Source organism: Micromys minutus, assembly GCF_963924665.1.
Source record: "Micromys minutus genome assembly, chromosome: 23".
Taxonomy (NCBI): domain Eukaryota; kingdom Metazoa; phylum Chordata; class Mammalia; order Rodentia; family Muridae; genus Micromys; species Micromys minutus.
The window spans coordinates 33,380,825-33,407,448 of NC_137958.1; the positions used below are offsets into that span (position 1 = coordinate 33,380,825).

The 26,624-nt window shown below is 43.8% G+C and overlaps 1 protein-coding gene across 2 annotated transcripts; it reads right to left on the reverse strand.

Moving 5' to 3' along the window:
• Window positions 1-8,428: 8,428 nt before the first annotated feature.
• Window positions 8,429-26,348, reverse strand: ASNS (asparagine synthetase (glutamine-hydrolyzing)). Of its 2 annotated transcripts, none has more exons than XM_080936168.1 (12): window positions 26,226-26,348; window positions 22,318-22,589; window positions 18,652-18,889; window positions 15,969-16,154; window positions 15,638-15,739; window positions 15,083-15,210; window positions 13,890-14,016; window positions 11,264-11,370; window positions 10,494-10,594; window positions 9,481-9,562; window positions 9,231-9,386; window positions 8,429-8,783 (listed from the first exon to the last, which is right to left on the reverse strand). In XM_080936168.1, exons 2-12 carry the CDS (start codon window positions 22,564-22,566, stop codon window positions 8,574-8,576), a joined length of 1,686 nt encoding a protein of 561 aa, XP_080792294.1. In that variant the 5' UTR covers window positions 22,567-22,589; window positions 26,226-26,348; the 3' UTR covers window positions 8,429-8,573. The 2 variants fall into 2 exon arrangements, with proteins under 2 accessions (XP_080792294.1, XP_080792295.1); XM_080936169.1 differs by having other exon boundaries at window positions 26,305-26,347.
• Between the last annotated feature and the right edge of the window lie 276 nt (window positions 26,349-26,624).

Below are 26,624 nucleotides of genomic sequence, written 5' to 3' on the forward strand. Positions count from 1 at the left end.
CTTCCTCCCTTCCTTCTTTTCTCCCTCCCTCCCTCCCTCCCTTCCTCCTTCCCTCCTTTCCTCCCTTCCTTCCTCCTTCCTTCCTTCCTCCCTTCCTTCCTCCCTCCCTTCCTTCCTTCCTCCCTTCCCTCCTTCCTTTCTATCTTGTAAGAACTAAACTTTCTCTTAGTTTTTTAAGAACTAAAGATGACAAGAGGATGGTGATCACTGGAATGAAGCCTCACCCAGCTTTTATGGACCATTTAACCACATGTGAAAATTCCTTGCTAATACAGAACTACTTTCTGTGGTATCTGTTCTACCGGGCATTGGTTCCATTGCTCATCTTCTGCTTCTGTGTTGCAGCTCTGCAGCTTCCTCTCGGGATGTTGCACACACATTGGATGTGCAGTACATGTCAGCTGCCACTATGTGCAGGTTTTGTCTTTTGGCTGCATTTGCATAAACCGAGATGAGTTGGGGTCAAGACGGTGAGATTATGAAGATGACATTCACGCAGGTCTTGTTTTTTTTTTTAATGACTTTATTTTACAAAACAAAGATAAATGTACAGATTTTAAACATTTTTTGCTTAAAATTATACATTTTTGTCAGTACTGTTTTTTCAGATATTAAAATAATTTTTACATAAAACTCTGTGAATATATTTTTAAGTCAGTACTTGATTTTTTCAAGGGCTTGACAGTATGCATTGAAAACCTAATAGTTACAATGAGCGTAAAGTACATGCAAAACAAAATGCAACATGGAAATAGTCAAAGTCTTCTTGTTTTGTAAATATATTTTTTTTTGTTTTCTTTATTTCTTGGACTTCATACAGTCTGTGAGTTGTTTCTGGGGGAGTGCAAGCCTCTGGGGTTAGCATCCCAATATCAGTGACTGCATATTATGTCTGTTCTTTTGTGACTGGGTTATCTCACTCAGGATGATATTCTCTAGATGCAGCCATTTTCTTAAGAATTTGGCTAAGTCATTGTTTCTGGTGCCTGAGTAGTATTCCATTGTGTAAATGTACCACAATTTTCGTATCCATTCGTCTTCTGAAGGACATCTGGGTTCTTTCCAGCTTCTGGCTATTATAAATAGAGCTGCTATGAACATTGTGGTGCATATATCTTTGTTGTGTATTAAAGTGTCTCTGGGGTATATGCCCAGAAGTGGAATAGCTGGGTCTTAAGGTAGTACTATATCCAATTTTCTGAGGTATCGCCAGACTGATTTCCAGAGTGGTTGTAATAGTTTGCAACTCCACCAACAGTGGAGAAGTGTTCCTCTTTCTCCGCAGCCTCGCCAGCATCTGCTGTCATCTGAGTTTTGGATCTTGGCCAATCTGACTGGTGTGAGGTGGAATCTTAGGGTTGTTTTGATTTGCATTTCCCTGATGGCTAAGGATGTGGAGCACTTCCTCAGATGTTTCACGGCCATTCGGTGTTCCTCAACTGAGAACGTTTTGTTTAGCTCTGTACCCCATTTTTTAATAGGGTTATTTGATTCTCTGGTGTCTAGCTTTTTGAGTTCCTTGTATACCTTGGATATTAGGCCTCTATCTGATGTGGTGTTGGTAAAGATCTTTTCCCATTCTGTTGGTTGCCGTTTTGTTTTCTTGACAATTTCCTTAGTCTTACAGAAACTTTGCAATCTCATTAAGTCCCATTTGTTAATCTTTGACCTTAGAGCTTGAGCCATTGGTGTTTTGTTCAGGAAATTTTCTCCTGTGCCTATGTGTTCTAAGGTTTTCCCTACTTTCTCATCTAATAATTTCAGTGTATCTGGTTTAATGTGGAGATCTTTGATCCACTTACACTTGAGCTTTGTACAAGGAGATAAGAAAGGGTCTATTTTCATTCTTTTTCACGCAGGTCTTTTACTTTATTTCCAAAACCAGGTGAGGCTAGAAATGTTGACACACAATCGAGAGGCCTCATGAGACAGGGGGATCAAAAATTTAAGGTCAGCCTCCGTAATAACACTGTTTCCAAAAGCAAAATAAGACTGTTTCCAAAATCAAAAGCAAAACCGAAGAAAGTCAAATAAAAGCTGTGTGGGTTGTCCATCCTTCTAGAGGATCCTCCCTTTTACAAACTTTATTCTGTGGCTCCGAAATCTTGAGAGTAGAAGACCTGGCCCTGGCCCTCACTGGCTGCAGCACTCAAGAGAGCTGGCCCTGCCACTTGTCTGCCATGCCATGGGATGGGCAAGGGAGATATATCCTCCCACCTCCCTAATACTTGCAACAGGCTGGAGACTTGGCCCCAGGGTCATGGGAGCTGGAGAGCTGGCCCTTGCCTAAACAGCACAGTAAAGCTGACTCTAATGGCCAGGGCATGGGTGAGCCAGCCCTTCCGATACGCACAGAAAAGCTGGTCCCAAGGGAATAAAAGTGGGAGAGTGGGTTCTGCCTTTTGCTGGCTGCAACATTGGGTGAACTAGCCAAGGCAGTGCTGGCAAACTTACCCTAATGGTGTAAGTGTGGGAGAGCTGGCAGGCTGATCAGCTCAGATACCACACAGGTCCAGATCCAGGGCTTGGAGTTGACCCACTCCATCTACCCTATCCATGAATTGCTGGAGTACACAAAGGGGTTGGTCCTACAGATCCAACGCTGCAGGATTTCCATGGCATAGGGCGACAACATAGCCAAGAGGAGTCTCAGTGCATATCCGGTGTTGGTGGTGTAGCAAAAGCCAGAGGCCTTGAACCAGACCAACCACATTGCAATGAACATTTGCAAGTAAACAAGTTTGGACAAAAGGATACTGTTGGACACACTGTGACATCCTACAGCTTTCACTACAAGAATTTTATGCTGTTTGGGGGGGGGGGTATGCATGCTTAGAGGGCAGTTAGTTACAAAGGGATGAGGAGATGAGAAGGACTGGGGTGCATGATGGGAGACTCACAAAAATCAATACAAATGTAATAAAAATAAATTTAAAAAATCTTATTCTGCCAGGTGGTGGTGGTGCAGGCCTTTAATTCCAGCACTCCAGAGGTAGAAGCAGGCAGATCTCTGAGTCTGAGGCAAGCCTGAACCCATAGCTAGTTCAAGGACAGCTCTACTTCCACACACACATAAGGTAATAGGATTATACTATCATTATCATCTGCGTCCCATGTGAACCACCCTGTCTTCTTCTCTACAAGTCTTCCTCCTACCGTCAGATTGTGTGTGTGTGTGTTTGTGCATGTGCATACACATGGATATGCACTTAGTTACATGAACATGAAACTTACACGAACATGTGTATGGAGTCATTTATTTGAACAAGGGCAACTTTTTAGTGGCTATACCACACCACCGAAACGTGAAGTTCCCTTCCCCCATGAGGGATTTCACTTTTATGAGGACTCACTTTGTACAGGCTATGTTCAGGATGACGCACACAAAGAGGCCCTAAGAAATTCATGCATAAGCTCACGCCTGCCTGTACAAGTCACATGCTATATGCAAGTTAGAACTGCCCCACAATTGCTTACGGCACGCTATGAGGCTTCTGTGTCATCGTTTATTCCGTGACATGAACATGCAAGTTTCTTCATGCTGGCACTGTGGGTATCTTTGAGAAGTGCAAAAAAAAAAAAAAAAAAAAAAAAAAAAAAAAAAAAATGATGCCTGAAAAGAGAAACAAATCAGGGCTGCCACCCTGTGGCTTTGTGTGTTACATCATTTGTCCTGAGAAGTCAAATGCTCTCTTCTGCTATTCTTAAAAATACTCCAACAGAACGAAGGTGCAGACTGCATAGATGATAAAACTATAGCTTCCAGGACAGTCCTTGGCGTACAAGAGGATCTATAACTGCTAAGTCTTATTCTGAGGAACCCAAGAGGCTCTCTTGTTAGAAACCGCCATGTTCCCATTTCTCTCCTGTGTGCAGGTAATGCCTTCCCAGGGGGCACTCTGTTCTCCTCTACCAGCATGTCTTGGCTCCTAGTGGCTACTGAAGGGAGATTCTTTGCTATGGATGGGGTTCTTCAAGCAGCAGCTCAGCAGACCATCAGTGTTGCTGCATGGGGTCCACTGCAGGCTTCCTGATCTCTCACTGTGCCACGTGTTTGGTTGCTGCTGCTGCGATTACTCTCATTTCCTTATATAAACCAGACATGTGAGGAGCAAACTGTCTCTTCACCTACCTCACAGCCTGACACAGATGGTCACAGCAGTACCTCACCCAGAGACCCTGAAATCTAGGTTTTAAGGCACAGCAGAGCAGAATTCCCTATATGTTAGATCTTGGAGATGAGTCTAAGTTATACATAGGGGAGAACGTCTTGGCAACTAGACGGTGGATTGTGGAATTTGGAGGGCTTTTCCCAAAAATACTTTTCATATCACACATACACATACACGCACACACACACACACACAGAGAGAGATTAAGAGCTACCACATGAACTGGTTTGGAAAGTGAACAAAAGTGACATCTGGAAGCTTTGTATTTCTACTCATGGTTCACCATTTTCTTTCCCTCTCTTGTGGATGGTAAGAGAATATCTTCCTGGACCCCAGAGTAGTTATAGAACCCTCAACAAGGAACAGAGCCCTCCACTAGCCAAGATGAGCACACGGGACTTTAATGAAAACCAACTCTAACTGCAGTGTGACGTGCTGAGACAGAATGGTGTTTTTCAGCCGTCATGTCATTATAGAAATGATGTGCTTCATTGGGAACCTGAAGGGGTTCCCAGTTCTTCCTCTTCTTGCCTCCACAGTAGCCCAGAGGAAACCTTTCTTTAACCTTCCAATGATAATACAATAGAGAGCGAAAAGACACTAGAAGCAAACAGCCTGAATAACCTAGAGCTAAATACCTCACTAGTCAGCATAATGTTCAATCTGGCTGCTTAATTAACCTCTGTATAGTAGTTAGCCTTTTGGTTGCTGTGATATTAAAAGCTACTGCCTCCCCAGTAACGCTTCTGAGAACCCACTGTGCTCTGGGGTTTATGAATGAGGTACCCGGCCAGAGTACAAGGTTGTCAAATCTCTGGCACCATACCAAGGTTTCAAATGAACGTCTAAGATTAGGAGCTGGAATCTTTCAGAGGCTCGCCCACAAGCATGGTGGTAGCTCATGTTAAATGAGTGGCCATTGGAGATGTCCATTCTTACAAATGGCCAATCCTTCTTTCCATATTAAAAACAGACAGCAAGTCATTAAAGACACTCAGCATCACTCCATGGCCGCTGTATTCTGTTTGCCAATCATAAACGCCTGCCTGGCTCAAGGACAAGGAAGCAGACATTTTACAGAGCAGCAAAGTTGGGGGAGGTAGACCAGAAACACTGGGATGGCTACTTTTAGAAGGTAGAAATCTGCCAATCTTGCAGTCGAGACTGGGTGAGTTAAAGTAACAAATCATTTAGGGCAAATGCAGTGTCTGCTTCAAAGTGATGTTCTCCCCGTGGATAGACAACATGCCTGGGGGCTCACTCCAGTGTCTCCTCACATTCAGATTCTGAACCAACTGGACCTTCTCCAAACCAAACTAGAACACAGAAATACATTATTAAGGAGCCTGTAACTGGGATATGTTCTTCTAGCTGGACTGCCTTGTCTGACCTCAGCGGGAAAGAATGCACCTTGCCCTGCAGAGACTTGATGTGCCAGAGTGGGGGATATCCAGAGGGGACCCCACCTGCTCAGAGAAGGGGAGGGGAGAGGGTATTGGGGGGGTTGACCAGGAGGGGGCCAGTGAGCAGGATGTCAAGTAAGTAGAATGATGATGATGATGATGATGATGATAAATATGCATAGAATATCAAAGAGTGGCTCAGCATAGCTCTTTATATCACCCTGTAAGATAATAGAAGCTTTGAAGACTTAAGAAAGATGATCCACCTACACACATACAGTGATACCTTTTCAGCTAAAGATGTGCAAGAACATGCTGACATTTGCTCAAACGCTGAAGGAGAATTTTGGAGACTTTTAAAATCAAGTGTAAAAAATGTTGTAATGGAATATGGTACCTTAGAGCAGATATTTAGTCAAAGTGAGCAAAGCTGTTGAATGGGTTGTCACAAGGTGCTTATGGGGCTGAAGCAGCAAGATAAGGAATGTCACAGCTAGCAACCCTTAGTTGTAAAGATGCCTGAAAGGACTGACTGCTAGTCAGCAGTCCTGTGTGAAATAGATGGTCTTGAATGTGGTCAGTGTGCAAACAGTTGGATCACATACAAGCTGACAACCCTACTGGCACTTTCTTCAGACATTCCTTGAAGTTGCCAAAAAAAAAAAAAAAAAAGGTTAACCACATGACCATGTAAAATTTGAAATTCATCACCTTTGTAGCCATTATGGGCAATCTTCTGTCTGGCCCATGGATTGAATGCATAGTCTTCAACTAGTACATGCTATCATTGTCAAGTAACTCAATCAATCATAAAGGTTCGAATTCAATGGATAAATCTATTGATGGCGTTACTGAAATGGTAGAAACTTTTGAAGGTCTAAACAGGTCACTGGAGATGTTCTTAAAATCCATCCTCCTCATTCCCACTGCTGTAAAGTAGGGTGTAGATTTATGTTAAGTCGACACAGGTTTGGACAGTGGGGAGGTAGGTGGGGAAAAGGCTAGGAGAATGGAAGAGGAGAGATTCCAGAGAGAATCAAAATGGAGCTGGAGAAAAAGGATCTAGATCCAGGTGGACTTAATTGGCAATAGGTAGATATAAATATTTTAAGGGTTTCTATAGTTCTTTTTATCTCATATAGAAGAGGAGTTTGTATCTTTGTTCATTGGATGTAATTGATTATGCAGAGAGTTTGTGGTTTGAGAACTTAATATATAAATCTGCATGAAAAGCTTCCAGGCCTTGGAGTCATGTTTGTGCTAGGTGGTGGAGGAACGAAACACACCGGGGTGGTCATATCCACCCGGGACAGAAGTAACAGGGGCAGTGGAGTGAACCACGCCTGAGTTCTCAGAGGTGGCCTGGAGTGCCAGGTGGTGTGGTGACCGACTGTGTGTGCTAGGCTCTGCACTAGATGTGAAGTGAGACAGCAGGGGGTGTGGAGGGATTAAAAAATTAGGCCTCCCATTTTAATATTTACTACAACAGTAGAGAGCTGTGTTCTATTGGGTTCTGCTGTCCTGATTTCCTGCCTCGCCAGTGGAAGAGAAATGATGTAGCTGACACCATGAACCAGTCAATTATGAACTGTAAGCTCCGACTCTGCCTGCAAAAACACCCTTCTTAGGCATTTGGGAGACAGACAAAAGGTATATTAGTTTGGTGCTGTGAAGTTGGCTTACCTCTCTATCTCTATCTCCGAATGAGATCTGAACACCACTGTATCAGTCACTAAAGTTAAGATGTGAAGCTTACCCCACACCTTCAAAATTGGCAATGTGCTTTATACTTCACCAATCTCGCCATGTTCACTACTGTGAAAACATTCTCAAGCAAAGTCACAGATCCCAGTCCAAAGCATTTGCTATGACACGTATCTGGGCTGGGTGAGCTTTGGCAGGAAGTAGGTATAGAGCCAAATCAAGGTAAGTTTAAATATTTCAATTATCTATAAATATCAGATAAACATTAGGTTGCCCATAGTAAAGCTTCATCTTCAGTTTCTCAGGCACATTTACAGATTGTAAGTCAGCCTATAGCCGGCCTCAACCACTTTTTCCATCAACCATTTCTTTACTGACACAAGACAGCCTCACCATGTACCCCAAGCTAGCCTTAAAGTGCTATGGTGTCCTCATAGCACTTTCTCATCATTTTTGATGCTCAGAGCATCAAAATACATGACACCAGCAAGAATTCTTGCACCAAGTACTCTCTTTTCAAAAAAAAAAAAAATGGAGAGCTAAATTCACATTTTAAGTCTGTCAGCATGTCCTGAAGCACTCCAATAAACGATCAAATAAGCACCTTCTGTCTGTAAGTACCATTTCCTACTTCTCTAGCACATCTGTGAGAAATGTGTGGCTTGGACAGTTCCTCTGGAATAAGTGTCAATGTACAATGGTCCAGGATCCATGCCTGGCCCACCACCTGTTCTTATAAATAAAGTTTTATGGGAAAAGGCTGTGGGAACTAGATTTCATGAGGTCCAGTTTTATATCAGTGGTCCATAGAAAGCCGCAAAAGCCTAACATAGCATCTGAACCTGTATTTGAGAAGTTTATCCCCAGCTCCGTGAGACTTCAGAGGGCACATTAAAAAACAAACAAACAAAAATCCTGAAAACTGTTTCCCTGCCCTGTTAAGCAGAACTGTCTGTCACCAATTCCCACAAAGGACTCACATCCCAGTCTGCCCAGCCAGCTGTCAGGAATGTAGGCAGACCTGAGATGCTAAGATCACCTGCTCTTCCCTTTGGCTTAGCGCATCGTCAGTGGCAATACAGAAAGAGCCACTCGGTCTCTGGCTACCTCGAAGGAGGCTGCACTGGTACCCACAACCAGGAGGCATTTTCGATGTGATACTTTTATTTCGTTCCTTGCCTAAAGGAGCCTTAGTGGCCGATGGTTGATTTTCATCCTTTCTGATTGTTTCAACGACTCTCTGCCTCCAGAGCCGGAAGAAACATTTACTTTTACACAAGAGTATAGAGAGCGTCTAAGCTTTGGCAGCTGACTTGTAATGGGTCAGGGTGCGGGCAGAAGGGTCTGTGGCATTGGTCCACTTGGGCATCCAATAATGGGTCAGCCAATCAGCCCGGCCTGGGTAATGGTGTTCGAAGATCTGACGGTAGTAATAGCCTTCTTTAGTTTTGGGAGTATTGAAGGGAAATTTCTGGGAGGCCGTGGACATCATCTCATCATCAACCTGTAAGATAAAGTAAGAATATTTCAATGTGTATTTGCTCCGATGGAGACCAGAATAAAGTTAAGGCATACTATAAAGTAACACGACCCTTTGCAGCACACATTATTTAGAAAAATGCCAAAACAAGCTATAATAAATAAGCAGTAACTTCTTAAAAGCTCTCATGCATACTTCATACTTGAAGTCTCAGTGTTTGACTCATTTGTACCTAGCAGGTACCCAGACGTGTGCAGGAAGGTCAGCGATGATTAGGAAGTCTTCCTGCTACCCTTTGTCTTTTGATCATCAATACTCGACTTTCATTAATGACTTCGTAATGCTTAGAAAGGACATATTCCTTGCAGAAGCACTGACTGCCCTGTCACAACCATTGAAACTAAATGCAAACACAGATCCCAGCTCTTTATTAAACTATTACTGTTTCAGAAGATATCTTTGAAGACAGACCTGATGTTCAACATAGTCCTGTAAAATTTTGAACCAGGAGTTTTTGACTGAGGTGATCCCATCACTGAAGGCTTCTTTGGGTCGCCAGAGAATCTCTTTGGGCAGCAGGTTGGAGTCCTCAAAAGCCTCTCTCAGGAGATGTTTCTCTATGCCATTCTGAGAAGAGCAGAAAAGGGGGGGGGGGTGGCCAGTGGAGTCACCAGAGGAACCAATGACGTTTGGGGTTTTTAGCCAGGGTTGATTTACCTACTTTTGGAATTCTCATTTCTGGCGGCAGAGACAGATAATAAGAAGAAAACCGATGATCCAGAAACGGGACTCTCAGTTCGAGACTTGGGGGGGAAAGAAGACAGTCTGAATCAGATGCCTGGCGCGGCTTCCCAACCACCACACCAGACTGAGTGGTGGCAATTACACAGTCATGTTCCAGCTCCTAGTGGCCACAGTACATGACTGGCCTGTACTTGAATAAAACAGCATGTAGGGAGGGAAGCTTTCTGTGTTAAACTATGTCTTTCCTTCTGTGCCTATGAAAAATTAACTTCTTTCTCTAAAAGCAAAAGAGTTCACTGTCATCAGTGACCTGGTCATGAGGCATACGAAAACCTGTGCATCATATGTACAAGAGTCCCCAGTGACACGGCTCAGGACATGCAGACATGGAATAACTATGATTTCAGCCCATTCTTAAACCAAATACGATTCAGTAGAGGAGCCGAAAACATTGAAAGGCAAGTGTTTATTCTGCACCGTAAGGGCCTTCTGTTCTTCAACAAGCCCAGTTAAACATGGAAACTCTGGGCAAGAAGAAATGGCACCAAAGAAACTTATTTTTATTCTACAATCTTATCGATGGATGGAGATGACACGTCCCCTCCCAGGTGCAGCAACGTGGCTTGGCAGGCGTGTAGTCCTTGCTACCTGGGCCTAACAACTTCCAAATGCTCTGAAACATTTACAAGTAGCTGCTGCAGCCTTCCCTCAGGGCCAGAGAGGGCCATTGCTGCTATGACCTAATGGCACAAAATCTGCCGGACACACCCACAGACGGTGATCTCTCCTCACCCCGGTGACAGCATCCAAACCATAGCACAGCTTTTGGGGAATAAATTTTGCAAACCATACTTCGCAGCCACCCAAAATAAATATAAATAAACAAACAAACAAACAAACAAACAAACAAATAAACAATCAGCCGATCTCATTTTAAGTTATTTCCTCTCTTTCTTCCTTGCTGGTTTTACAACTGATTTCAGAAGTTACCCATGGGCGGCAGTAGTGCGGTCGGCACGGAGAACGTCGAACAGGTAGAGCTCCTTCAGCAGCCTCTCGCTCTCCTGCTCAGCCTTCTCAGGGGAAGGAGCCTATTTCACAAACAAAGGTGTTTTCAAAGCACACAGGCAGCCTTTATCCCCCCCCCCCCCCCATGTGTAAAATAAAAAAATGAGTAAGGCAGAAAACTTCAGAGGAAGGTAAGGGATGTGAGTGAATGACTTCAGAGGCCAGCAATGTTTTATAAGACAGGCCTATCCACCCTCCAAAATGCTTGGTGTGGAAATAAATTAAATGGATGCCCTCAGCAACAGACACAGTGCCTTTAATCCCAGCACTTGGGAAGCACAGGCCAGTCTGGTCTATATAGTGAGTTTCTGGACAACCAGAGCTACATGAGACTCTGTCTTTAAAAAAAAAAACAAACAAACAAACAAAAAAAAAACCCCAGTCAATCAATAAATAGACAGACACACAGATAAAAACAAAAGCAAATCTCATGTTTAATTTTAAGGACAAAAAGTATTGGATAGTATTAAGCCTTCTTTCTCCTATAGATAGATAGATAGATAGATAGATAGATAGATAGATAGATAGATAGATAGATAGATATAGATAGATAAAACAGACACGATCAATTTTTATACACAAACACACATGCACTCTAAAAATGTTACAAATCGTAAGAACAGACTAGAAGGTGGCCAGTGATTCTGATTTTTCTTAACAGTCTGGCCACCTTTTCACTTCGGAGAACCTACCTTGTGGAAATATATGTAGCCCTGTGTAAGCTCATCTGACCCCTCTCCAGAGAAGATCACCACGCTGTCCGTGTTCTTCCGAATATACTTGGAAATTAAATACATACCTTAAACGAAAGAGGGATTAACGTTGATGTCAGCGTCATGTTTCAGAGAGCCCCAGAAACAACTGCAGGCTGGACTGTCTTGCTGGACTGAGTTAATGTAAGAATTAGAGCAGCTTCCAAATGGATCTCAAACTTATAAGCCAGCCACATGCAGTCCATCCGACTTAAGCAATAAAATAGCCTAGAATCCACTGTAATATTTTATAAACAGGCTCCATGATTTATTTTTTGCTAGACTGAACCACTAAAATACCTGAAGTATTAATACCATGGTTTGTATACTAACACTAGTACAGAAAAGTAAGGTGTGGGCCGTGAGATACTGTGAACGCAGTTTGATTTCCCAAGGGCTCAAGTGTTGGTGGTGTGATCCTTGGTGGAAGTGGGAGGTTAGGTCTGGTTGGGGCTCCTTGGGTCCTCAAGCATCTCACCGTAGAAGGCACTAAGGCAATGGCCAGGATAAACTAAATCATATCTCCTGATTCAGATGTTTAAAACAGAACCCCTCTCTAGTCTTTTGGCCGCTGGTATCACTATGAGATCTCTTCCTCAAGTGCAACTTCTTGATGCCACCCACCAAAGTCCCACGCTGTTAGACTTTTGGGGTTCAAAATTCCGAGTTTAAAAAAATCCTTATTTTCTGAAGTTTCTCATCCGGGATGAACCATTATAGTAACGAAAAAACGGACTAATGGAAGCAGCTGACTTTTAAGTGTTTTGTTCTTTACCATTTCTGCTCCTCAGTCCCAAATCTCACATTTGATTAGGAAGGCTCTGTATAGTAAGTACTATGTCTAATTGAACGCATTTCCCATCTCTCTCCACTACACCTGTCTCCTCCAGTCTCATTTTTATCCTTCTTAGGAGAGACTTTCTTCTTCCCAACTCTGCTTCCACCTCATAAAAAGTCAACCGCAGACATGCTATACGTGTGTGTATTGAACTATGATGCTTCCGAGGGCCAAATCACTATAATACACAAGGTATTTTATTGCGCTCCAAAGTGAGCGTTTAACAAGACCCACCCAGCTAGTGACATTCTAGAGGTTCATCAACGTTGGGTCTCTCCGCTTTGTGGTACAGTTCTGATCTTAGGATGTGTTCTCCAGGGAAAAGTAGCGTTGCTTGCATGGCAGTATAGCTAGCAACTGGTAAGCTGTGTGATGGAGTATCTACAATACAAGAACTCCTTAAGGACAATGGATCGCACTACAGACCCATGTCCCTGTTTAATAAGAACAGTGTTCGCTCAGTATTCATTTGGGTTTGGTTCCTGGCTCTTCCCTCAGCTCCCCACATCTTCAGATATCCCAACTCCTTATAAAATGATAGTGAGTGCACACAACTTACACACATACACAGGCCCATCTTGTTTTGCTGTGCTTGGCTATACTGTCCTTCAGAGGAAGTTCATTTCTTACAAATTAAACAGCTGGCAGTCCAGCTCGAAGCAAATACACTGCATCGTTTTCCACAAGCATAGATGGCCAACAGCAGTAAGATATTCCTAAATAAAGGTAGTCAGCAAACCACAGTACACAGTAGCCGTGGCTTTTATATGCACTAGGAAGCAAAGACCCAGTGCACCAAGACACTTGCACTACTGCACAGATCTGAACCTGTAACACTGTGAGATGTTCTTGTGCCTTAAGTCACCTCTGGATTGCATACAATATCTGATACAGTGTAAATGCTATGTGAGCAGTTGACACACGGAATTATTTTCAATATGACAGCAATAAGGTCTGTACATGTCCAGTAATACACATTATTGCTCTCAAGTGTTTTTAAGCTTTGGTTGGTGAAATGCAAGGATAGTCATGTGTGGCCCAACTATACCCCCCAAGATATTTGACACAGAGAACATGGGAGAAAGGGGGCCAAATTATGTATCCATTCTATGGTCATGCCATAAATGCCGAGTGTCCAGTAGTCCTCCTGCCTCAGCCTTCCGGATGCTGAAATACTGGTTAGGATGGGTTAGTTTTGAGATGACAAATAATTCATATGAAATATGGGAGACAGAACTTAGCATTAAGTATATGCTTAGCAAATGTAGCTGTTAATACATTTATGAAGCATTTGTTAAGACTAGAGCCCAAGCTGACCTTGTAAATTCAGCGTTCAGATGATCTGATTGTTTTCATTAGGCACTTCCTTCAGTCAAAAAGAAACCCAGAGCACGCTTACATGGTCTTAATAATATACTGTGGTATTATTCACAATATAGAAACTTTACTTGTATTCATACCTAGATAATATCTCCTAAGCTGAAATCATCTTAAACCTTCTACTGTTTCAGTATTTTTTTTTTTAAGATGTATTTTTTTTATTGTATGTGTATGAGTGCTCTATCTGTATACCTGCATGCCAGAAGAGGGCATCAGATCACCACATGGTTGCTGGGAATAGAACTCAGGACCTCTGGGAGAGCAACTGGTACTCTTAACCGCTGAACCATCTCTCTAGGCCCTCTGTTTCAGTATTAAAACTCTTTTCACTACAATAAAATCCCTTACCTACAGACGCTCGAACTGTCGTAATATCATAAGTTTCCAAGGAAAATATGACTTCGTCCAGGGCCTGAATGCCTTCCTCAGAGTCAAAAAGGACTTCATGATGCTCGCTTCCAATATAATTTGCCACCTGATTGTGAAGAAAAAAAAATCCATATCTTTGTTAAAGAACTGCTTTAGAAAATAAAACAGGCCATTTCTCTCAGGCTGAAATGAAACAAAGCAGGAGATACTCAAGGTCTCTCCAGACTGCTGCAGCAAAAGGTGGTATAGGCCCCTTCGGCAAGAGGAGGTGCAGGCGCAGCCACATGCTAGCTAAAGCATGCCAGGTCTCTGCCTGGCCCTCGCACTCAACCACAAGATGTAAATCTCCTACTGGCTCTTTCCTACCCTAAGCTACAGACTGACAGTCCAGGTCCCAATCAGCCTACCACCCTCTCCTCTTTTACCTAACCTGCCTCATCTCTCCCCAGTCCAACATGGTCCCCTTTCGAACACCAGCTCTCTTGAGCTGTGCTGAAATGTCTAAAGGACTTCATGATGCTTACTTCCAACATAATTTGCCACCTGAGTGTGAAGGAAAATCCATTATCCAGCCAGCACGGTATCCCTACACTAACAGCCTTTTCCTGTCTTCCAGCACATAGGTATTTGCATTGGGATTCTCACATAGACCTTTCTCAGTCCTTCTAGGTCTTTACCGAGCAAGAGCGCCATCTTCCGCACACAGAATTGTGTGCACAATGTCTGGTCTGCCTACAGTTCCAAACGCAATGCTTCAGAAGGAAACCAGATGTGAGCTGTCACCCTGGTACCAATTTCTATCCTAGTGTATTCTCCATGGCCGTCATGACGACCATGACCAAAATCAACTTGGGAAGGAAAGAGTTTATTTGGTTTACCTAGTCTGAGTCCCAGTCCACTGAGGAAAGAAAAAGCAGCAAACTCAAGGTGGGAACTGAAGGTTCAGGAGCCAAGCCAATGAATAAGAGGCCCCTCCATGGTCTCTGCCTACAGGTTTCTGCCTCCAGTTCCCACCTTAGATTCCTTCACTGGACCATGACAGAAATCCCTTCTTGCTTTCGGTCATGGCCTTTATTACAGTAACAAGTGGCACACTAGGACAACTTCAGCTTGATGCTCATCCTAACAGCAGGACTAAGTTCTGAATATACAACAGGCAGGCCGCACCGTACCTTTCTAGCCGCCACTAGATCGGGGCTGTCTTCCATACCAATAGCAAATGTCTGGAGAGGATACTGCACTTGGGCCTCCTTGAGCTGCTTCAGCAGAGAGGCAGCAACCAAGCTGGAGTCCAGACCCCCTGCAGCATAGGAAGGAGGTCAATGGTTACAGGCACACATCTGGATTGGCGTCTGACTGTTAAGAACTCAGAGTTTTATAAATTGAAGTCAGCTTTAGTAAGATTTATAGTGATGTGAATGAATTGTGTACACGTGTGTGTGTGTGTGTGTCTGTGTGTGTCTGTGTGTGCACGTGTATGTGCCTGTGTTAATACATACATTTTATCAGCCCCTTTACAATGGCAACTGTATCTAAAGTGGTTTCAAAGATCAACACACAGGACTCTAAAGGAATGAATACCAACCAGCTCTAACTTTAACACACACAGCCTGTAAAACAAAGAGGAAATTATATAGCAGGCCTTTTAACAGTGGAAGCTCGGCGCCAGCTACGAATCATTTCACTTAAACGCCAGCAAGATGTACGTTTCCTTAAACTGACTTCACCTGATAAAAGGCAGCCAATCCTCCGGTCAGTCATCAAGCGCTTCTTGATGGCGTTGTCAAAAAGGATACGCAGATTGCTTTTCACGGTCTCTATCTCAAACCCTGGCAACACAGACAGCAACATGGAACCACGGCAGATGAGCTGAGGCTGGACCAGCTGAGATGGGGCGGTCTCCTACACCACCATGACGGCCCTCCCTCTCTGACATCCCACCGCCTCCAAATCTAAGAGGAAACATCTTGAAACCCAGATCATTGACAATGGTGTGAATGGCCCTGTGCATTCAGGGACGGCCTGGAGTTCTGGAGTTTGGTCATGGGCACCGGTCACCTGGGAAGAGTTTCTCCACACTGTCATAGATGGCGTGCAGTGGCTCGTCGGTACAGTGATGGTATTTAACCATTTCCACAGACGCGACTTTGCCATTGGGTTTTAAATCCAAAACTTCGTAGTGTCCAGGAAGAAAGGGCTCCACTTTTAAGAAGGGGGTGGTGGAGTGTTTCAAGGAAACAAGGCCTACAAGAGGAAAAATAGCAGCGTATGCAATTAGGTGCTTCTCTGCCGCCTTTGCTAACCTCCCCTAATCCACACTCCACCCTTTAAGTACCAGTACTGGTCCACTATGCAAAAATAGCAGGAGAGGAAATAGTGAGCCAACACCCTACCATCTGTCTCGTGAAGAAGCAAGAAGGACATGGAGACAGAACACCAAACCGCATGGGTTTGTCGTCACTTGATGCAATAGGAAAATGATTCTTTCCAAGACAATTTCTGGACACAGCAAGATAAAAATTCCAAATGTCGCCTTTTAACGCATGGATGTCCAGTTGTTACAGTAACATTCTCTGAGCTGATCCTCTCCCACCTCCATGGCCCTGCTCCCTTTATTAAAATTCAAGCCTTCACCATGTCATTGCTTTCCCTAGCTGAGATGTCTGATCATGGAAACCTATTTGTTAGATGTCTATTAAATTTTCAAAGAATAAAACTTTTTAAAAGGAACGTCTATTTTCCGTCAGAAAGCAAACAAGATGAGATATAAATCTGAGGGGGGGGAGGAAGAGAAATCAAAATGTTAACTTCGTGATAAATATCGCTGTGGCATTTTAAGAGAGACCAATGGTTCTCAAGCCTTTATCAAACAAAATGATCCACTATGGGGTACTCAGAAGCCACTACCCATCCCTTGATAGCTGTCATAAAATGTGTGTGAGAGAGCCATACAATGAACTGTAGGCAGTTCTTATAAGCAATAGCTGCCCTGACACCACCATAATCTGACACAAAAGCCAATGCTGTGTGGTCAATAGTCAAACAGCATATCGACACAGATATTCGTTATAATGTACAGTGAGCCTCAAAGCCCAGTCTGTTTACACTGAATTCAAAGGCCAGAGGAACCTAGTGTTCTCACTACCTGGCAAAGCTCAAATGCTGTTCACCCCTGTAGAGGATGAGATGCAGCCAACTGAAAGGTCTTAGGCAGATACCACGTGAGATGTTTGTATAGACCGATAACAGCAAGTATTTAATACATTTAATCTGTGGCGGATTCAATAGAATGACCCCTATAGGGCATAGCCACTTGGTCCCCAGTGCATAGAACTGTTTGGGAAGGATTCAGAAGTGTGGCCTTCTTAGAGGGACATCACTAGGGATAGGCCCACATCCTTCCCAGTCAGCCCCCTGCCTCATGCTTGTGGATCAAGATGTAAGCTCTCCACTGCTGCCTGCCTGCTGCCCTGCTCCCCATCATGACCTCACAGACTCCAGCCCTCTGAAACCCTAAGCCCCAAACAAACTCTTGCCTGGGTTTCGGCATCTTAGCATAGAGATATAAAAGCAACTAGGCAGTCTAGAAAAGGACAGGGTTAAGGATGCAGAGAGTAAACCGATGGTGGGATTACAGTTCCATATCAAGTGATCATTAGGTCTAAAAATCCAGAAGATAGCCCGCAGGAGCAGGAGTGCAGACTGCTCTCTTTGCCAGGTTCCCCTGAAAGGCTTTAGGTAACATGCAGAATGCCCTGTGCTTCTGCTGACAGACCACGTCAAGCATCTATTCGTGCCCACACTTTAGCTAGTGTGAGCAGGATCCCTTAATAGGTCAAGATTCTTATTTTAAGTAATGTTAAATCTGAACACTACGTGGCAAAGGATTCAAAAAAAGGGCAAAGGCACGCTACAGAAAACTTGCTATCTGGGTAAAAGACGATTACTAAATTTACTGCCAGAAAAAGGCTAAGTAAGCTGTACAATAATAAGTATAGTAACTTAAGGTAATGTTACAATAATATACCCAGCATAAAAATCTTAAAAGGAATATTATTTTAGCACAAGCATTGAAGTCACTGTGACCAAGTCCATGGTCACTTGGCTCTGTCTATAAACAACAGCAGAAATACTCTGCATGAAGAAGAAGAAATGTACTCACCTCCTAGTGGCCAGAAGACTCAGGGGCTGCAGAAATACCTAGTCGATAAGGTGCCTGCCAAGCACCAGCCCAAGCAAGCATGAGGACCTGAGTTTTAATCCCAAGGACCCATGCAAAACCTGGTAGCAGCATCCTGTCTCTTTAATTCTAGGAGGGGCGGGACAGGACATAGGAAGCAGGCGGAGCCCTGGAGCTCACTGACCTGCCTGTCTGGCTAAGTCAGTAAGGTGAGTAAGCTCCAAGTACAAAGAGACTGCTCAAAAAATCAAGATGGAGCCAGGCATGGCGGTGCATACCTTTGATCCCTGTACTCAGGAGGTAGAGGAAGGCAGATCAGAAAGTTCCAGACAGCCAGGGTTACATAATGAGACTCTCAAAAAAACAAAATAAAAATGAAGATGCCTAACTTCAAGTCTCCGGTCTATAAATGTGCATGTATGAGTACACGTGTGTACACACACAGACACATACACACACACACACACACACACACACACACACACACACACACACACACACACACAGAAGAAACACAAGCCAAAAAAAAGAAAGAAAGAAAGAAAGAAACTCCATTATTACCTTTAGCTTCTGAACACACAGCCAGAAATCCATCTTCTGTCATGGCTTTAAACAAAGGCCTGACCCCATAGGTATCTCTACCCAGAAATACTTTCTTATTGGCAGTGTCCAATAAGATAAATGCGAACACTCCATCCAGCATACAAATGGTTTTTTCGATACCGCCTTTGTCGTAGAGATGGAGGATTATCTCACCATCCACATTGGTCTGATGCTCAAATTCAAAACGTTGTTGTAGCTTAAGGAAGCAGAGCAAACAAAACGTTAGTATTCTTATGTACCCTGATTCAGTGTTTGTGTCCTATGCATGTGCATCGGTGATCAAACTGTGTGTGTGTGTGTGTGTGGTGTGTGTGTGTGTGTGTGTGTGTGTGTGTGTGGCATTATCAAAACCTGAGAATGTTTCACTGTAAAGGCTGAACCCATGACAATAAAGACAGTTCTGATACATGAGATACACTGGTCAGGCACCAGAGCAATGACACATGAAGACATCCAACTCTACACTGCACATCATGGTGCACACTTTCAGTTATGCATGCACATTTACATGGGCAGCCATCCTTTGCTTCAGGACCCCAAGCCCAAGACAATTCTTCAGGCAACTTGGTGCTTTTTGTGAAATGGAATATTATTATTTACAGGTAATATACACAAGACACCTCCTGCGTACTTAAATAATTTCTAAATTTAGAATAGTCAATGTAACGTTTTAGATGCTATTGTTATACAGTATTGTGCTGGGTGTACAAACAGGGACGTGTCCAGCATAGACACAATTTTCTAATAAACATTGCCCACCAATGTTTGCTCTGATCTCTGAAGGTAGAATCCAACACACTAGGAGAACAGTTGGCCTAGTTACCGTGAAGCTAAGAATGTGTTGCCAGCAATTCCTGACTCTAGGCTGGGATGCAGAATCGGCTGATTGGCTCTTCTAGCTCAGCTTCAAAGACCTCCCTTGAAAATATACAGCAAAAGGAGAACCTAGTCGCCACTCCTTGCTGACGAATATGATGAATCTGCCACAGAGTCCAGACCCAAGCTGCTGTCCCCAGGACAGGACAACATCCAGACCTTCCTGAACAGTGGGACTTTAAAGCTACTTCTCAGGGACAGACAAAATGACCATGGGCTTTCTCATCAGCTCATATGCCCCACAGGACAGCCGTGTGTGGACCTTTGTGGAAAGCATTTACGAAGGTGTTAAAGCATGTGGCTTTGGCTGCCTCTCTAACATGACTGGCTGACCATTCTTCCAAGCTAAGGACTACCAGGGTCACCCTGGCTCAAGAGGTGGGGACTGAAAATCTACCCCTCTGGATGGAAGCACCCGACAGCATTTGAAATTAATGAACACAACTTCCACTCTCCTTTGTGATGGTAATTAAAGCAGGAGGTAAAGACAAACTTTGATGCTGAATTTCTGAAAATACACACCATTAAACACGTGCGTTCTACTCTCAGACAAGTTTCTAGGGGGTCTCATTTGGATGCTCGGTAGAAACAGCAAAAACTCTCTGCTCACAGATCATAACCTAATTTTTAAAAGACATGTGTTTAAGATACTAAGTTTTAAATTCTTAACAAAATTAGCAGGCAGCAATACTGTCCAAGTAAACCAAAGGTTTTTCTAACCTCAAATAAGCCAAGATATTTCCTAACCTCACTACAGAGAGACAAGACTCGGGGCAATGCTGGCAGAGTACAGTCTCAGGTACACTGGCTTGACTTGAGAGACCCAAGCCCCTCCCACCTCACGGCTTCCCTCCTCTCCTAACCTTCCTCTTTACCTTTACTTCGCCAAGCACTTAGCCTTGTAAACAGCAGGCCTTTAATAAAAGTATATTTGCTGAGTAAGAGGTACAGATGCAAGCCTTTAACAGGCTGTTTCTTAGGGCTGTTAGGAGGAGATAACGGTATTTCAACTGATTATCAGCAAGTAGCAATTCATTCCACCACAAGTGCACTTTTGTTCATCTAGACTATATGAAGATACTGGGTGCTTCAAAGTATGGAATGAGAGAAGGGTCACCACATCTGTGTCATGGATGAAGACTGCCTGTCCATGTTTTTAAATATGATTTTTCAGGTCCTTCCCTAACCAAAGGAGGCCCAATTCACTCAAAGGCTTTGAGAACTGTTTTAATAAACTCAAGAAAATTTGCTGACGCAACTTGTTCTACAAAGGGGGGAGAAAAAGAATATTTGCTAAGAGGCTAAAGGCTTTAGATGAGAACCCTAATTCGAAAATGTTCCCATAATCAAGCAAACTGGTAAACAAAAATCTATTGTTCAGTTATAAGATAAACCCCTACCAATGAAAGATAGGTACAGAAATCTGAAAGTTCACCATGGAAAAGATGGCCAAATGCCTTAACCTTGACTGGAATCGGAACTACAAAACAAAACAAAACCCAAAAAACCATAAAAAAAAAAAAAAAAAAAAAAAATTAGTGCATAAGTGTACAAGCACATACACACACACACACACACACACACACACACACACACACACACACACGAAACAAAAAAAAATAAAACAAAGGCAAAGCAAAACAAAAACAAAAAATGTATTCTAGGGACATTTTGGGAAGCTTACACATGAACTGAATAATAGATATTATAGTCTTAGGTTTAATTTTAACTAGGAGAATGTTCTAATTCTTAAAGGACAAATGATTACTTATTTTATAGGAAACATATTATGATGTGCCACACTACAATAATTCAGCCTAAAGGGAATGTGTAGGCCTGAAGATAAATACAAACAGATATTAACAATTACCAGTTTTCATGCCCACTGCTCTGAAGCAACTTGGGGAAGGAGTAACAAATTTGCAAATACAGCAAGGGGCTGTATTTGTACGAGCACTGGTAAATTCAAGATTTAACTGTTTTCCTTGTGAAAAAGAGTGAACTAGTCCTGGCTTGGAAGGTCCTTACCATATCTGGCTTCCGGGATCAACTTCTGTCCCCTCTAGACACCAGAGGAGAAAGTTCCAATTGCAATGCTGCCAAGTCTTGCTTGACAATACTTCATTGCCTCCAGTCACCTTTCTACAGCCTGGCTCCCACAAAGGGTGGAGCTGCAAAGGCTTTCTCAGGGTCCTATTATACCACACTGCAGACATCTCCTCTCAACTTTGCAGGACTATCCCTCCTCTGAGCCCTCAATTGCCCCTGTCCTTGGAATGCCCTTAGCAGCAGGAGATTGACTCCCTGCCCCCTCCCCATGGGTCCCCTTCTCACTCTCTAGCAGACAGGGCATCTACATGTGCTATGCCCCTAGCTGGGAAACATTTCCCAGGCTTGCCTGGTATGCTCTACCAGGTCTCAGTTTAAGCAGTCTTGTTTCCTCAGGACCATCCCTGTTCAAGCTTCCTGCAAACGGCTTTCCCATACACATTGCTTCTACATTTGCTTTCAGAGAGTCCACTGTCCTATAAGTGATTTTTGGTCTGTCTCCTGCCAGTACAGCCTGCACTGGAGTCCTAACTGCCCTTTTCCCTCCTGTGACTCCATCAGCTAACTCGGAACATGACACAGCCCTGATGAATATTAAAAAGTGTCACGACCAGAGCAAAGGAGGTAAGAACGTAGGAAAACAGATACAGTTAAAGGAACAAAGTCGAAGTTTAATTATAGACAGCCATCCCAGCTTACCGCCTTGTGGTTGTAGATCTCCCCATTGTAACAAAGCCACAAATAGGGATACTTCCTCACTCTTATCGGCTGCATTCCAAACAGGGGGTCAACCACCGCCAGCCGGTGAAACCCAAAGCAGCAGTTGGTGTATCCATTGACATTCTCAAAGCGAAATGCATCGGGACCCCTGTGCGCGATCTTCATGGCACTCAGACACTGCACAGAGAGGCAGTCATCGCTGCCGAACAGGGCCCAGATGCCACACATGCTACAGGAGGGCTGCAGGCAGGCTACGGAGAAAAGCACAGGGTTCGCACGTTCAGTATAAGCAACTCTTGATTCTAGGAATCGTACACGACCCTCCCAAAAGCTGGGACGCAACCGTCTTTCTTTACAGCAATGGTCCATTAGGTTGGCAGGCTCCTGGGGACCGATTTTTTTTGCTTTCAAATATTAAGAAGTACAAGTGACCTTTATAGTCAACCAGATACATAGGCCTTGCAACCGGTCGAAGCTCACATTGCTCCCACCTTAGGATTTGGTAGGGGTTAGACCCAGCAGCATCCAGGTCAACATCTGCAACACCTGCCGCCCACGACTGCTCCCAAAAGCAATGGTAGGGAGGCTGGCTCCAAACTAGGTAGGGATCCCGGCCCCAGCTCCTCCAGGTGAAAAATCTCAACACGCCCTCCCCCCAAGGTCTGGGAGATTCTCCATTAATATAGCCTCTTCTTAAGCCTCTGCAACTAAATACCATCTCTTTATTTGCAGGTGTCAAATACAAAGGAAATAAATTAACAGCTTGTTGGCACCATTATGTAATATCAATGCATGTGTGTACACACACACACACACACACACACACACACACTAGTATAAATATCCTTAGGCATGTCATATCTGCGAGCTTAACCTCTAAGTGATTTATCTAAATGTTATGGAAGAATAAGAAAACAATAATCTGATATCAGATACCCTAACAAGCATTTTGAGTTGGCTGAAGATGTAAATTTGACATGGCTAGGTACTGTGGTACATAATGCTAGCAATGAAGATAGAAGCAGGGTAAGTCTGGAGTTCGAGGCTATCCTGTGCTACATGAGATCTTGTCTTAACAACAGAAACGTTCAATATCAAATGTCCTTAATGACAAAAACACCCTCGAATGTTTATCTCAACGCTGCATTGGTTAATTAGAAGCAACTTTGGAAGAGGGGAAACTTAATTGAACCCCTGAAAGCCAGGAAGCAAGTAATTCCTACAAATATTTTATCTGAATATCAGAAGTTCAAAATAGTTCGATAGAGAATCTCCAACTAGCCATACTGTTCAATATGTGTACTTTTTAGGGTGCTGGTTCCAGATGGTGTGGCCATTTGCTGCAGATTGGCATTTTGCATTTTGAACAGTATTGACGTAAACCACTCAGAGCAATACTTTGAAACTATTCCAACTGTATCAAAGCTTTGATGCGCTTTGAGTAAAACCAGACCAAGCAAGGAAAAGTGGTACCAAGCAAAGCAACCTGAAAAGGAAATGCAAGTGGCCTATAGCCCCTTCCAAATAGTCTATGACAGGCCTGGTCTGCACATTCAGTAGGAGAAGCCAGAGATTTAGGAGCGATGTTCGTTTCGATTCGATGACAATGAAAAGTGGCCGCACGGCTAAAAGATGTTTCTATCAAGTCCCGCCCCTCAGAGCTCAGGGAGCCCTGAAGAAGAGGAAGCAGGAGTTGTAACAACCCAGGGGATGGAGGACCTCAGAACAGGGCCATCTAAAACAACTGAGCAAAGCTCATATGACCTCCGAGATGGAAGCAGCAACCATAGGACCTACACGGGTCTCCACTGGGTTGTTACAGGTCCTCTGCATGTGTATGATAGCAGTGGTCCTCAACCTCAGGGTCACACAGCCCTTTCACCAGGGTGCCTAAGACCATCAGAAAGCACACGCTTACAACACGACTCAAAACAGTGGCAAAATTGCCATTTTGAAGTAGAAGTGAATATAATGTTATGGCTGGGGTTCCCTACAACGATCTGTATTAAAGGCATCGGAAGGTTGAGAACCACGGTGGAATAATTTTCAGTTGCATACTTTTACAGGACTCCTTCCTGAAGGTGTGAATGGGTGGGTCTGTGATTCCTGCACCTTCTCTTGGGGATCTTTTGATTTTTCTGTTGGCTTCTGTTGTCCAACTTCAAGATGATGGTTTTCCTTTTATCTTACCTTACTACATTTTATCATATTTTGTTATTTGTCTCCTAGAAGTCTAATCTTTTCTAATGAGAGGCAGGAAAGGAGCGGATCCAGAGGGGAGAGGTGGAGGGGAAAGGAACCGTAAAGAGAGAGGGGGAAACCTGTGTTCAGAATGTATTATGTGAGAAAAGAATCTGTCTAATATGAGGGAACAATAGAAGGAAATGTGGGTTAGCAGGGCATTTTGAAAATCAATTACGAACAGTTAGAACAATTGACCTAAGTCCCAAGGCTCAAGGAGAACTGTCTATTGTGCAAAACATATGCCAGGCAACAAACTAAAATGTAAAGAAAAGTTTAAAACTCTTCCTTCAGCAGGAATAAGAAAAACTAAAATCCTTTGTAATTGGCACCCGAAGCCCTCCGTGGACCATATTTTCCTCGATGTTTTCTGTCCCTGTAATTTTCCTCATTTCCTGGTTAACAACTGCAGCAGTGCTGGCCAGTGAACCATATGTGCCATTTTAGTACAAAAGTAAAGCCCATTAAGAAGGCAAGAGAAAACATTAAACCTAATTTTAAAGATACTTTAACATGACACACCCCAAACATAACAATCAATACAATATAATCAAAATAAATTATATTTTACACCATTTTTTTCTTAAATTATTAGGACTGGAGGGATAGTTTAGCAGTTAAAGACTATCAGTCAAACACCAAAACATCAAGTAACAATCAAAACATCAAGTGTTTTGTTTTCATAATCATCAAAACAGATGTATTTCACTCTTAACATATCTCAGTTCTGGCTACCCGGAATTTCTAGGGGTCAGTTCATGAAAGAACCCACTGGACAGCGCCGCTTTCGTACGTTGAATATCTACTGATGGTCTAACTAAACTGCACTGGATCACCTTATTCTAAGATCTCAATAATTAACCTTGTGCAAGTCTTACTTCAAAATAATATTACAGGACATCAATCAACGAAAAGAGTTAACTGTTAAAACCTGTAGGCCACACAGGTCAAGAAAAATCAAAGCTGCCCGTGTATTTTAAAAGTTAGATTAAATCTGAAACTAGGCCTGTGAATAGCTATTCATAATTTCTTTTAAAAAAAGAAAAAGAAAGAAAGAAAAAAAAAGCATGCTGATTACTTTGCCTTTTTCTGTACTTGGCCGTCTGCCTCCTTAAACAGATTTCTCTGTTAGTTTGGGACTGGAGCTGGGGAGGGGCCTGAGCGGCAAGGTGAATGGGGACTAGGTACTAGGGATCCAGACTGTCAACCCCAGAGACACTAGCTCTAGAAGTAGGGAGAGCCTCTGTCCCGGTGGAGAACCAGGCCCCTCCACTAGCCTGGGGCGCCCAATTGCGGTTTGTCTAGAGCAGTCGTCCAGCTGATCCCAGGCAAAACCCTCGGATGGCCGAAGTTTCCCAGGTTTAGACGTCACGCAGTAAAAGAAAATATTTTTGGTATCAAGACGAAGGCCACCTTTGCCTTCTGTCTGGAGCCGCCCAGGCTCCACGCTGCACTTGGCTCACGCGAAAGCTTTCCTGGCAGCTCCGACCTCCGTGCGCAACAATCGCCCCGCGCCCGCCCCGCCCCGCCCTGCCTCCGGTTGCAGGGCAGCATCTGTCCGGCGAAGGACCCGAGTGCTCAGCATCCGCTCGGACAGCGCATCCTCCAGGCCTCCAGGGCAAGCAGGGAGCCCGAGTCCCGCTTACCTGCACACTAGCGGCCAGGGCCAGAGGAGGTGGAGCTTAGGCGGCGCAGCGACAAGACCGGCTGGGGGCTGCTCCTCACCTTAGAGTCGCCGGGCTTCTGTAAGGCGTGCGGGAAGTTTCATCATTTCGCTGGGACCCAACCCGTGCGCGGGGGCGTGGCCCGCAGTGCTGACGAACGACGCCAGGCGGGGCTGAGGCCAAGACAGACGTGCACCCTAGGGGCCCAGAGCCAGCAGACGTTCAGCTTCTGTTCCTTACGGTGCTGTGACACTACATGCAGTATAACACCAGAGGTCGGGCCCCTAGCTCACTGTGTTACCTACACGACTCATTCGGAATTACAAGTCTTCGTATACTTGGTACTTGGGATGTTTCTAGGACTAGTTGAGGACATTACCC